A 12,703-nucleotide genomic window follows, 5' to 3' on the forward strand; every position below is an offset into this window, starting at 1 on the left:
TAGCCTAGATTACTGATTCTTAATCCTCCTTCTCCTAAGTACACAAACTCTAAGTGTTGTGATACTAGAAGAGGATAAGTCTCAAACTAGTGCTTCTCCTAGTTAGGATCCGCTTACTCTCTAGTATTTGGGTTCTATCTAGCTTGTTTATGGGGAGTTCATCACAAGTTGATGTTCTCTCCTCCCCCTTGAGAATGAGTTAGTTTGTTGTGGGTAAAGGGGGATTCATTCACCAAGTGTTTGTCTACCCTCTCTTGTGAGCTTTGTCTCATAAATCCCAACACTTCTGCTATGACTTCTTGTGTCATCTTTGAATCTGATGAATGGTAAATGATTCCTTGATGACTTGGTGTTGCCTCATTAAAAACCTTTATAGGTAAACCCAGTGGGAAAAACCCTAGACAAGGGAAAAAGAGTGCAACAGTCATATCCCAACAATGAGGTGATTTGAAATGATGATGCTTGATCCCTCTTGAACCATTGGACTTCTTAGGGTTAATTTGATGATGAATAATTAACCCTTCTCTTTGTGCTTGATCAGAACTCCATTTGGGAAAAGATTCTCCAAGATGCTCTTCGTGGACCGGTTTGGTGTGTGGATTGGTTGGTTCGCCATGCTCCCGGTTTGGTTTAGTTCTGATGTCCGCATCAGTTTCCTTGCTGGGGAGGAAGCTGAAGACAATTCTTTGCAATATGGCCCAGTTCCTTACAGTGAGAACACGATGGGGGAAGTGATAACATGATTTTCACCCAGGGTATCAATTCCCTATGCAGTTTTAGTACAAAGGGTTATCAATCCAAATGGTTGTTATGCTAGCAGATAAGATATGATCAGAACTATGCAAGTCAAGCCAAGCAATAGTTGGGTTTGATCTAACAATCCTAAAATAAACAAAAGAAAGCAAACGAACAAGAACCACACGACCTAAGCACTCGATGCAAGCATTCGAGTACAGGATCGGGTGGGGTGATCGAGTAAACAAGATAAACAAGAACAGCTCGAAGGTATACTCGATGCAGGTGATCATGTGCCTGTTCGGGTAAGGGATCGAGTGATGAATAAAAATGTAAACAATCTAAATATGAAAGCTCCTAAGGATGGGGTAATCGACTCCTAAGTGTTCCTGACCAATATGGATGTCCTACATGCCTCAAGCAAATATTCCCTAGACAATGAATCTCTAAAATCTTGTTAAAACACTCTCGTGATAGAAACAATCAACCTTAATCACTTCTCTACCCAACTCTCGTTGGAGAAACATGACCAAGCAGACAATACAAACCGATTCATTATTGTCAATAAACCCCTTACTCATCTAATCTCTTAGGTTAAGTGAGTAAATCTCTAGCATTGATTGATTCAAGCATTCCATCTACACCTCTCGGTGGTAAAACGCCTTAGATCTAATATCAACCTCTCGGTCTGTTGATAACATTAAGAACATCAATCTAGAAGGGAATTTATAAAACATAAACAACCAAGCTAAGACATCCCAACCGATCAAGAACACAAAATCGTCTATCCCATCCCTAGAAACTTTGATGCGGACATCAGAACAAAACCAAACCGGGAGCATGGCAAACCAACCGGTCCACACACCAAACCGGTCCACGAAGAGCATCTTGGAGAATCTTTTTCCAAATGGAGTTCTGATCAAGCACAAAGAGAAGGGTTAATTATTCATCATCAAATTAACCCTAAGAAGTCCAATGGTTCAAGAGGGATCAAGCATCATCATGTCAAATCACCTCATTGTTGGGATATGAATGTTGCACTCTTTTCCCTTGTCTAGGGTTTTTCCCATTGGGTTTACCTAGAAAGGTTTTTAATGAGGCAGCACCAAGTCATGAAGGAATCATTTACCATTCATATGATTCAAAGATGACACAAGAAGTCATAGCTGAAGTACTTGTTGGACTACTCGCTGGACCTNTTTCCTTGCTGGGGAGGAAGCTGAAGACAATTCTTTGCAATATGGCCCAGTTCCTTACAGTGAGAACACGATGGGGGAAGTGATAACATGATTTTCACCCAGGGTATCAATTCCCTATGCAGTTTTAGTACAAAGGGTTATCAATCCAAATGGTTGTTATGCTAGCAGATAAGATATGATCAGAACTATGCAAGTCAAGCCAAGCAATAGTTGGGTTTGATCTAACAATCCTAAAATAAACAAAAGAAAGCAAACGAACAAGAACCACACGACCTAAGCACTCGATGCAAGCATTCGAGTACAGGATCGGGTGGGGTGATCGAGTAAACAAGATAAACAAGAACAGCTCGAAGGTATACTCGATGCAGGTGATCATGTGCCTGTTCGGGTAAGGGATCGAGTGATGAATAAAAATGTAAACAATCTAAATATGAAAGCTCCTAAGGATGGGGTAATCGACTCCTAAGTGTTCCTGACCAATATGGATGTCCTACATGCCTCAAGCAANTCTTTGAATCATGTTCGTTGATATACTTGGAGCCAGAAAAGGAAACTTCCATTTGCCTTTACTTGGACGTCCCTCAAATCTACATATGGGACCCAGGAGAGCCTTTACATCCACTAGAGAATATTTGGAGGATATTCACACGCAATAATAGCCATTGGATCAAGCGGATTCAATTATATTATTACTTGCCTTTTTCGGACCCAATTGTCATCAATGCACAACGACTACTTCCTATTTTATTTTTGTGCATATTCGAGTTTCCACAAGTGCCTAAGAAGCTTCCAAGACGTCACCACTTCCTCCCCAAGTTAACGAGATACAAGGCACATCTTCTTGCCTTATTTGGACTGATTCTACACTTAATGGTCCAACGATCATATTTTCATTAATTGTTGCGATTTATTTCTTGTTTTAGAATACTAGAACGTGTAGCTGAGCCTATATATGCTCATTAGTTCATTCATTGTAAATTACCCTTGATAATTTTAAAAGTAATAGAAACGTTTTCTTCTTTACAAAGTTTGAGTCTTTGTATTGCTTTGTTCTTTAGTTTTTTGTGAGTGATTCACTAAGTGCTTCAGAATCCTGCGGATTAAGTTTGTTGAGTGATTCAACATCCTTCATTCCTTCATTGATCGAGCAAGTCGATTAGCCCACTGATTGAGTGAGTCAATCACCCATCTATCCATCGTACCACCCCTTGATTCACGAGAGAGTGCTTCAGAGCCAGCTCGTGAATTCCACCTTCCGCAAGATAAGCTTGGAATCTCTTGATCCTTGTGTGATCTTAAGTTGGAGTGATTCCAATCTTATATCAAACATTGTTTCACTACTCAAATCTCATTGTAGAGAACACAAAAGCATAGATAAAAGAAAATTGCATTATATTAAAAATAGAGTAGAGTAGAAGAGTATAGAATCAAAAATGCAAAAAGAAATGAAATTAAATCCTAACAAAGAGTAGAAAGAGTTTTGAGTCGCTCAGTTTCTCTCCCAGAAGCTCTCGCTCTCCGTTCTGAGGATTTGCGACGTGCTAGGGCGAGTGGAAGAAGAGGGGGGGTTTATATATGGAAACCCATTAACCCTAGCTTCCCAGTCCTGCCCGAGAGTCTGCTCGATGGGGTGCACGAGGATGAGCTCGGTTGCTCTTTAGGTAGGCTCTCGGATTGTTCATTTTGTTTTTAGATCCTCCTTGATCGGGTTAGTGTTCGGGCTGTTCTTCCTGCTCCATAGCTCCTTCGGACACATGCTCGGATTTGACCTTGTTTCACCCCATTTTCGTCTCTTAAGCACCTGTTTTCATCCAAAATATGAAAATGCAAGAATGCAACACCCTAAATGTGGATTCCTATAGTAAATGACCTAATAATTCTAAGGTTAGGGTAAAAACAATGCAAAATATGGACAAAAAGGATGTTTAAAACATGTAAATTAGAGAGTTATCAGGAAGCCATGGGTAAATCACCTTGACTTCAACCACCAAACCATTGTCTTTTGTATATTCCACCACTTCAGGTAGAGGCTTCGTGAGATCCACAATAACCTTTGCGTGAGAGACTTTTAAACTGACCAAATTTAGTGTGAAGTCATCTGTTTCTTTCGGGTCACCTACTAGTCCAGCTATAAGACTAATTCCTTCTGTAGAGCGCAGGTCCAGAGGGATGTCAAGCATATGGATCCAGATGGGGATGGAGTCAAGTGTAGCAGACGCATAAGAGTAATGAGGAGCCCAAGGAGTGGTATGAAACATAGAATCCCCTATATACCAAATACATTTTTCGAGTACTTTCTGCCTAATATAGTCATTTGGAATTCTAACAAGCATTGAACGAGACAAATGGTTCACATGAATCTCAAGGCGTTGTCCTTTTCCCCATATGTGATTCAGGACACTTTGGATCTAATGGTACGAAGGGGGGCTACCATTGAAGAAGCAAATGACAAAATCCTTATGCAAAGCGGCGCCTCTCTCGAACACTGCATTAGGGATGTGAATACATGGACGACCAGAGTCTGCAATGGAAACATGAGCAAGCCTTTTCAGAGATCTGTTAGTTGATTGCTTCAGTCGTTCAGCTAGCGTCGTATTGTCCTTATTTGTGACTTTAGTAGTGGTAGAATTCCTGCTAGGAGCATAGAGTCCATGAGCCATAGTATTAGTCGAATTAGGGTTAGGAGTCGAGGAAGGGGGAGGGTTTATGGGTTGAGGGTTAACGGATTTAGTGGGGGGAAAGATTAGATCTAACGGGGTTTGAGGTGGAAGCTTTATTGGTGAGGATGGGTGAGGTTGATTTAAGATGTAATACAGTGAAGTTTTCAGAACCAGAAATGGTTTCCGGAACAGTAGTGGTAACAGGAATAGTAGCTGCAGATCTAGAGGGTGGACTGAGATCTGAGGCAGGGGGTTCAGCCTGATGCATCTCAACATCAGTAGTACTAGAGGCAGTGCCATTAACACAAACATCACTCTTAACACCAGGCACAACAGATTGAGCAATTTGGGGCGTGAGTTTTGCAGTGGGGGTAACAGAAGGGGAAAGGGAAGGGAAATGGGACAGGAAACAAGAGGAGGGTGGGTCCGGAGGGTCCGGAGGAATAGAAGGGGGGTTGAGGTTACCACCAGCGGCGGGAAGCGGCGGATTCAGAGCGGAAGCACGGCCATTAGAAAACCAGTGATTCTGCATTGGGAACCGAACCAGAGAGAGAAGTCAACGAGAAGTCAATCTAATAAGTTATCAACTTTTTTCGTGATGTTCATTTGTTTATTTTGATTGAGGTGGATGAGTGAGTTAATCGGAAAATACCAATGTAAAAGGGACAAGAGACATTTTTTTTATTGGAGGCAGTTAAATAAATTCCTTAAAACTATTTAAGCTAATCTAGATCCGCCCTTAACCATCGACACCAGCAACGAATTAGCTGAACGTGAGCCTAATTCGATATTTGAAACTGAATTAATGTATGTACATAATTCTTCTTTACAACGAAACCACTATTAAGGACGTCGTATAAGTGATTATATATTGGGCCTAAGGCCCAAACAAAAGTATATGTTTCTTTATGTTAAAAAAGAAAATTGCAAGTGGAAGAAATTAGAATCGAGGACGACGATGGAGAAAAAAATTCTCGAGTATTTGCAACCGAGCGATGAGGTTAACGACGGCGGTGAGGCAGAGCGACTGGAAGAGGAGTTCTCACGGGAAGGAAGAAGCTTCTACGAGGTTTTTAGTCTCAGAGGAATCCGAGTCAACCGGGTCGACCCAGGTTTCATTTCCTGCTCTTTCAAGGTCCCCCTTCGTTTGACGGTCGTCTTCCTCTCTCTCTCTCTCTCTCTCTATCCATTACGTTTTTTTGTGCGATGGCTGTAAGATAAGTTATAGCGTCATAGGGTTTTAGGAAATGGATAATTTGAAGTTTCAAGATGAGAATTGGGTTTATTATACTCTTTATAGTAGTAGTGTATGAGTATGATGATCCATATTGGTTTGTTTCTCCGCTGAGCCATTTGTGTGTTCTTGGAGATTTTTGTTTAGAATCAAGGAGAAGAATAAGATCTCCTTGTAATTGTATATTGGCAGAGAAACTCAATTGTTGATCAACTTAAAGTTTTGATGAAGGCAGGATACTGACAGGAATCTAGCTAATGGTGCGACTGCGAATCTTGTGGATGAAGTTGGTGGAGCGCTTGTACAAATCGAAGGCTTACCTCCTTGTGTTTGTGTTGACATGTCTATTGCATTCCTTTCTAAGCTCGGTGTATGTCTCCTCAACTCCCTTTTTTTTGTTTATTTGACCGTTTCTGAAAGGTGTCATAGAATTGGATTAGAATTGGATGATTTTGAAATGGAAATGAGATATGTTCAGGAGGAGTTGGAGGTAACGTCGAGATTGTTAGGCGAGAGAGGACGTTATAAAGGAACACTTGTTGTAGTGAGAAACCAGAGGACCGGAGAGGTTATAGCAGAAGGTCGTCATTCTTTGTTTGGCAGGCAAGCTAGTAAGCTCTGAGGTCGAAATCGAATCTTTCTTTTGGCACTATAACACACACCCCTTGAAGTGTTTCACTGTTATTATACGTATATGTTATGTCTGTTTTCAATGATAGGGTTACATTTATCTCATGGATCCTAAACTCCTCTGCCCGAACGGTTCTTACCCAAACCCGACCCGAGAAACCCGTACGTGACAATTAGAAAAGCTATGTATTTTTCGTCTGTTTGTTTTGTGTTACTAACTTGTTTTGTTATTTTAAATAATTTTGGGAGTTTAATAATCTTACACAACGTTTACTATTTTTGGATCTTATTATAGCTTAAAACCAGAAATTCAAAATATTAATCAAATGCAAACTAAAATGATGAATACAGCGACACCAGTAAACAGTAAAAAAGCCTAGTACTAAGAACATCTCAAAGTTTGACTTTAAAACTGCAATCACTAGCCTTGATGTTGATATTATTATTTGTTGATAAACTATCAACAACAAGCTTACAATTCCCTAGTATCCGAATCTTCTTCATCTTCAATTTCCCGAGTTTTACAGCAACAGGTGCATCCACTTTAAGATCTAACGGCACACGCCCTGTCTGTTGCTGCTGCTGCAATGCCGACAAGACAGTGTTCCCGGCTTGCGCTCTTCCTGTTAGAACCACATTTAGTTTAGTCACATTGCGATGCCCTTGATAAAACCTCGGTATAGGCCCCTCGCAGAGCTTTGTCTTGTCGTACCACACACCGATATGTCCTCCTTTTTCGTAATAAATCCCGATTCTTTTGTTGGGATTACGAGCTGTGATCTGGACTCTAAACTCCGCGGAGAGAGAGAGGTCTAAGTTGATCCCGAGGCTGGTAACTCGTAAACTGTTTACCCCGTAACGAGGTAGTTTAGGGTGGAAGACAAAGTATACAACCGCAACCGCTATTGCTAACGCGATCAATGCAATGACTAGAAGGCTTAACACCCAACAGAATATTTTGCAGCACAGATTTCCCTTCTTACTACGCATCGCAGCCGCAGGAGGCGTAATAGGCCGTTGAATCGGAAGCAGCTCTGTCTTTCTTGGAGCTGCTGGTGCTGTTGTCTTCGTCGTCTTGTTAGCTTCCATTTGAAGAACCGGATGAATTTTCTGTTGATCTCCCATTGCTCTACAACTCTTTGTATTTAGTAAAACTAATGCACCAATATACCATTTTATATTCAAATTTATGTGTTGTGAAGTTGTTTCCATGCATGACTTTTACCAACATCTTACCTTCTTCACCTATAACGTTGAATTTTTATTGGAGACGACATATTTAAAGAGACTAGAGGTTGTTCAACAGTTATGGTAGTCTTGTAGTATTTAATTCGATAAATACAAAACCAAAAGTATTCGGTATACTATATTGGTTTAGTTAGGAATGATGATGATGACACATATACACTGTACATGCATGTATGATCTAATCTGATCATCAAAAGATTACTGTGTGGCGGTGCATTCGACTAGTTTTTTTCTAACAACAATATATCTTAGAATTAGTTTGGCACAAACCTACGAGTACAGTAGTCCAAGGGCCAGGTTAGACCTCCTTTAAAAAGTTTGTATTATATAAATAATCTGAAAGTTGAACTTATTGACACCTCTATTCAAAAGAGAAGAATTATCACAGCTACACAGTGATGGTGTAAACTTATTGAACCAATTCATTTTATCACTCAGAACATGGCAACAGAAAGCTAAACCCAGAATTCTCCCGGATGAGCGGTGGCGGTTCTACATCTCCGATCTCTATCCGCTCCATTGATTTCGACAAATCATCAACGGAGAAAGGAATACTACCAACAAACAAATACAAATTCCATTATTTAATATTCATACAAACAGATTAACATATTCTGGTTGAATAAATGAGATTACTCACCTGGAATCGTCATCCAATAGAAAAGAGTTACTAACAGCATTGTTTGAGTCTTCTGTCATTAGTACCCTCATATTCGCTATCACCTATCACATATATATATATATATATATATACACCAAAAAGATTACTAAACAATTTGGTATCACCTATCACATATATATACATATATCGATCAAAGCAGATTTGAAAACATACGTCTGGTGATACGCTATGAGTTCCATACTTGTCGTCCCAGTACATGGTACTTATTCGGTATAGCTGTTGTATGCTGAGCACCTGCAAGCAATTTTAACTCTATTTCTTCAACATCCGTACTTAATTTCTTCCTAATATCAAACAACTCATCCTCTTACCGGACACAGATCATGACTTATCTCGTCCAAGGTTTTCTTAGGTTTTTGGTGTATGACCTGCATTTTTATTACAACATTAATTACTTCATTTTTGATTACCCCCACAGAGACTGACTGATCTAAAGTTTACAGCATATCATGAAAGAGGTACCAGAAACCCGATGGCCTGTCTGATATGCTTCAGCTCATCCCAAGAAGAACCCGCATACTCATCTGTTGCCTTGTAACACCAGTGCTCCAATTCAGCCAATCCTGCTTTTACGTATTCCCCATTGCTAAATGAACAACACTCCCGTCTTAACAAAAGGCTGCAAGGACGATATGGGAATTTCTTTATTAATATACAAAAAAGGGTAATGTGTAAGACATCAAATGAGAATGAGATGGTAATCAACAGCAAAACCTGTTAAACAGTTGAACATTGATGAATGAGAATATCTGCGTAAACACCTTTCGGACCAAGAATGGAGGAACCTGGAAAATGAGTCCATGACATGAGTTTAAGTCATGGAATCTCTCAGATCTTTATTTTGAAATGGCTAGGATAGAGACTCACATGGTTCGACTTCAGAGTGTTCAGGAAGTTTGTAAGGCTCTTTACAATTCCTTGCCAGTGGGCGATCAATGCTTGCTGAGCTGCAGTGTTGCCAACGGAACGAGATGCTCCTTTCACCAAACTCGCCCTCGATGTTCTTGGTGCCTATTTTATGTACGCGACAGAAAATATTTAAATTCAGCAAAAGAAAACACCATTTCTTGTATTTGTAGCCACATTGCCATATATACCTGAATACACAATCCAAGGAGTGGAGAGATCTCTTTCTTCAAGTTATCACGAATCATTCCGTATATCTTTTCAACATAAGCTGTTAGCTGCTGCTTGAAGAGTAGAGCTGGGTATTTCGCCTCAACTTGCCTTAAGGTATCCACTCCACCGTTTATCATGGCAAGATTCACACCTTGGGGTGTGCCACGAAAGCTCTAGAGAAAGATTGACATTGACATGTTAAAACTTGTGATGCATTCTTGATGTGATGAAGTATATATATTAGTAGGCTACACACATATACCTGAGTCATCCTTCCAAAGAGAGTCGCAGAAGATGAGCGGCGGCGCTGTGGAGCCAATCCTGCTGCCCCACTAGCTTTAAGTGTGCGTTGGAGGAGTAAAAGCAATGTCGAGGCATTGGATAACCAATATGCTAGTACGTTGTTGTTATCTTGCGTCTGAATGAGAAAAAAAATGCAAATTTATTCCAAAACATTTGCGATCACTACCAAGTCAACTGAATCCAAGATCCATAACTTTTATTTTTGTGTCCCTAAAAAGTAAAGTAGCTCAAACGAACCTCAATAGCTTGTCCTATTGTCTGAATGATCCTATCAAAGACACTAGTTCTTTCAACTTCAAATGACCGCCATTGCAATAAGCATTTGTATATAATACATGCTGTAACAGGTCGGTTCCCTTGGAAACCCAAATGTTGAACGATGCAGCGGATAAGTAGCTCTTGGTTTTCTTGCTGCTTCTCGTTTAGTGATTTCTGTGGCTTATCGTCCACTTCAGAGGGATCCCTACGGTTTATTGAATGGCTATGCAGATCCTGGTTCAAATTAAATGAAACCCAAGTAGATGAATGAGAAGATTAAAAGAATCCCACAAAAACATCCAAGTCTCTATTTCTCAGGCATATGGATGTACTTACCAAACTTGGCCTCGCATCAACTGATAGATGACCACTCTCTGAACCTCTCTGTTTTGTTATCATGAACAGATGGGAAGCCATTAACTTCAGACAGAAAAACAAGAAAAAATAAAGGTCTATAGTTTTTATTAATGTACTATCCCTACCTGTAAAATCGACCTGGACCGGCCAGAGAGAAACTTATTTGGTGCAATGGACACAGCTTGTTGTCGTAACACTTTATTCTCTGATTCTAAATTGTTGCATTTTTCCTCCAGCCTGATCATCATAATTACAACTTTCAGTGTACCGGAGTCATGAGTTTACATAAATCTATAGGTTATGTTAATATATGGGACCAGATCTATACTTTTATTTAGTTCTTACTACTAATAGGGGGAAGAAATTTATGAATAATGATTTTATCGTCTTACCTTGTCACTGATTCTTGGAGCTGCTGAGCTTTTTTCTCTGTTTCTTCCAATTTTTTCTTTCTTTCTTCACTAGACTCTTGAGCTTCATCAAATTTCCTTGCTGCATCATCGGCCCTTTCTTTCTCTTGTTCAAGATTAGCCTGTTGGAACACAAATAGTTACTGATGCTAAATAGAGTCATCTGTAACTATGCTTCTAATACACTAGGAGTCGACTTCAGGCATGTTAATACCAACAACATAACCAAGGGAAGGGATAAACCATCTGATTGCCATTGCATGCAGTATATAAAGAATTCAGTTATCAAACTAGCTTCATTATTTGGCCCAGTGGAATTTAAGTTAGGACAAGGAGGTAGTATATATTACCTTTAGACCTTCTACTTCTTCTGTCAATGCTTCAATCTTCTGGGTATCTTCAACTAAGACTTGCGTTTCTGTTACAACAGGTGGTGCTTCTTCAATGGCCTTTTTAGCAGCTTCACGTTCCTTTACAAGAAGCACATTTGTTTCTTCCACTTTCTTTCGCATTTCCTCTAATGAACTCTGCAGTTTCTTTATCTCCTGATTCTTTTCTTCTTCCAGGTCAACCTGCGAAACCATTCCACAATTTCCATTATAATCATCTTACCGAAAACAAATATATTTTACGATATAGATTGCTTTTCTGTATCAAATACCCTTGAGCGTTTCTCCAACTGCGCACGATATGTGAGTTCTTCGACTTTCTTTTCAAGCATATCCTTTGCCTCTTTCAATGCGCCTGTTTCCCTTGAAGCCTGAAGATAAAAAGAGTGTTGAGTGTGTTTGGAATAATTAACTAGAAGATCACATACATGATAAGCTGCTTACCTACAGCCCAAACCATTAGAAAAAGAAAAATGCAAAAAATCTATTTCATCTTCAAAGTCCCTAAAAGAACAAAGTACATTCACATACCATTTTGAGTTTTCGAAGTTCTCTCCTTGCAAGTTTGCCTCTCCATAGTGTCTGCGACAGGATCACTCCTTTCTTAAGCTTCTTGTAGTACATGGTTGCCCTGTGACAACGCCACTGAGCCTGCAAATTAATAACAGGATGTCAATAAAAAACAGCCAATACAAGCTAATTCGACAATTAGACAAGCTGACCGATGTATAATTCCCACAAAAATACAAACCTGAATAGTTGTAGAGTTCTTTGTTTGCTTCCTGAATCGGAATTGGTTATAAGCACTCATTGCTCTTAGACCTGTCTGTACAGCAAGCGCTGCTACATGGAGGTTTTTGTATGATTTTCTAGAATGTAATCTCCGAGCATTCTTCTGAATCTTCACAGCAGCAGCTTGTCTTCTCAAGTTTTCGTAAACTTTGGACGATAGCCTTCCTATAATTTTGGCAAAGAAAAAACTTATAAGTCAACTTATATTTAGAATACCATTCATGAAGTATGAGAAGATTTTTCGTTTCTAAATTCTGAAGAAGAGACAAAGTACGCAAGATAAGGAACAAGAGAGTATAAGATGAATCAGATGGTTTACCTCTACATAAAGCTTGGAGAGATATGGTGGCTTCTCTTAGTAAAATGAATCGTTTTCGGGCCTGATGAGTCCGTATTCGTCTTTGAATTTTTTTGGCAGCAGCACTAAGAACCAGAGTTCTTCTAGCATCGAGTTCAGCCATCTGCCCCGCCCTTAAAAAAATCTTAGTTTTACCAATCTGCATTACCAAACGTTTAAAATCATTAACAATATTCTATGGCACCAGGAGTTCTAGATAATTATTGAACGAAGTAAAGACACTTGCAGAATCAATACCTGGTATCCTTGGAGTCCAATATTATCCAAGATCTTTTTTGATGCAGCCTTCTCATCGTAGCTGTACAGAGGACAAGTCAGAATGGTATACA

General features: G+C 39.7%; 3 protein-coding genes across 4 annotated transcripts in view; 1 reads left to right on the forward strand and 2 right to left on the reverse strand.

Annotated features, from left to right (window-relative positions):
• LOC104750276 (acyl-coenzyme A thioesterase 13-like) lies at positions 5,524-6,734 on the forward strand. Of its 2 annotated transcripts, none has more exons than XM_010472047.2 (4): positions 5,524-5,747; positions 6,064-6,198; positions 6,307-6,451; positions 6,548-6,734. In XM_010472047.2, the coding sequence occupies exons 1-3, from the start codon at positions 5,553-5,555 to the stop codon at positions 6,448-6,450; spliced, it is 474 nt and encodes a 157-aa protein (XP_010470349.1). In that variant the 5' UTR covers positions 5,524-5,552; the 3' UTR covers position 6,451; positions 6,548-6,734. The 2 variants fall into 2 exon arrangements, with proteins under 2 accessions (XP_010470349.1, XP_019093137.1); XM_019237592.1 differs by having other exon boundaries at positions 5,524-5,729.
• Positions 6,726-7,641, reverse strand: LOC104750275 (protein YLS9-like). The gene has a single exon (XM_010472046.2). The coding sequence runs from the start codon at positions 7,581-7,583 to the stop codon at positions 6,852-6,854; it is 732 nt and encodes a 243-aa protein (XP_010470348.1). The 5' UTR covers positions 7,584-7,641; the 3' UTR covers positions 6,726-6,851.
• The window catches only part of LOC104750277 (myosin-11-like), a 10,125-nt gene continuing 5,433 nt past the window's right edge, over positions 8,012-12,703 (reverse strand). Inside the window, exons 20-37 of the mRNA XM_010472049.1 lie at positions 12,336-12,513; positions 11,976-12,181; positions 11,756-11,875; positions 11,497-11,595; positions 11,186-11,407; positions 10,818-10,957; positions 10,551-10,662; positions 10,405-10,452; positions 10,048-10,302; positions 9,770-9,925; positions 9,486-9,680; positions 9,256-9,399; positions 9,103-9,173; positions 8,851-9,007; positions 8,700-8,756; positions 8,542-8,622; positions 8,347-8,429; positions 8,012-8,260 (exon numbers count right to left, since the gene is read on the reverse strand). Of these exons, the coding sequence (XP_010470351.1) occupies positions 8,137-8,260; positions 8,347-8,429; positions 8,542-8,622; positions 8,700-8,756; positions 8,851-9,007; positions 9,103-9,173; positions 9,256-9,399; positions 9,486-9,680; positions 9,770-9,925; positions 10,048-10,302; positions 10,405-10,452; positions 10,551-10,662; positions 10,818-10,957; positions 11,186-11,407; positions 11,497-11,595; positions 11,756-11,875; positions 11,976-12,181; positions 12,336-12,513 (2,448 nt within the window). The 3' untranslated portion in view covers positions 8,012-8,136. The remainder of the gene's footprint in view (positions 8,261-8,346; positions 8,430-8,541; positions 8,623-8,699; positions 8,757-8,850; positions 9,008-9,102; positions 9,174-9,255; positions 9,400-9,485; positions 9,681-9,769; positions 9,926-10,047; positions 10,303-10,404; positions 10,453-10,550; positions 10,663-10,817; positions 10,958-11,185; positions 11,408-11,496; positions 11,596-11,755; positions 11,876-11,975; positions 12,182-12,335; positions 12,514-12,703) is intronic.

The sequence above is a fragment of the Camelina sativa genome, chromosome 16 (assembly GCF_000633955.1).
Source record: "Camelina sativa cultivar DH55 chromosome 16, Cs, whole genome shotgun sequence".
Classification (NCBI taxonomy): Eukaryota; Viridiplantae; Streptophyta; class Magnoliopsida; order Brassicales; family Brassicaceae; genus Camelina; species Camelina sativa.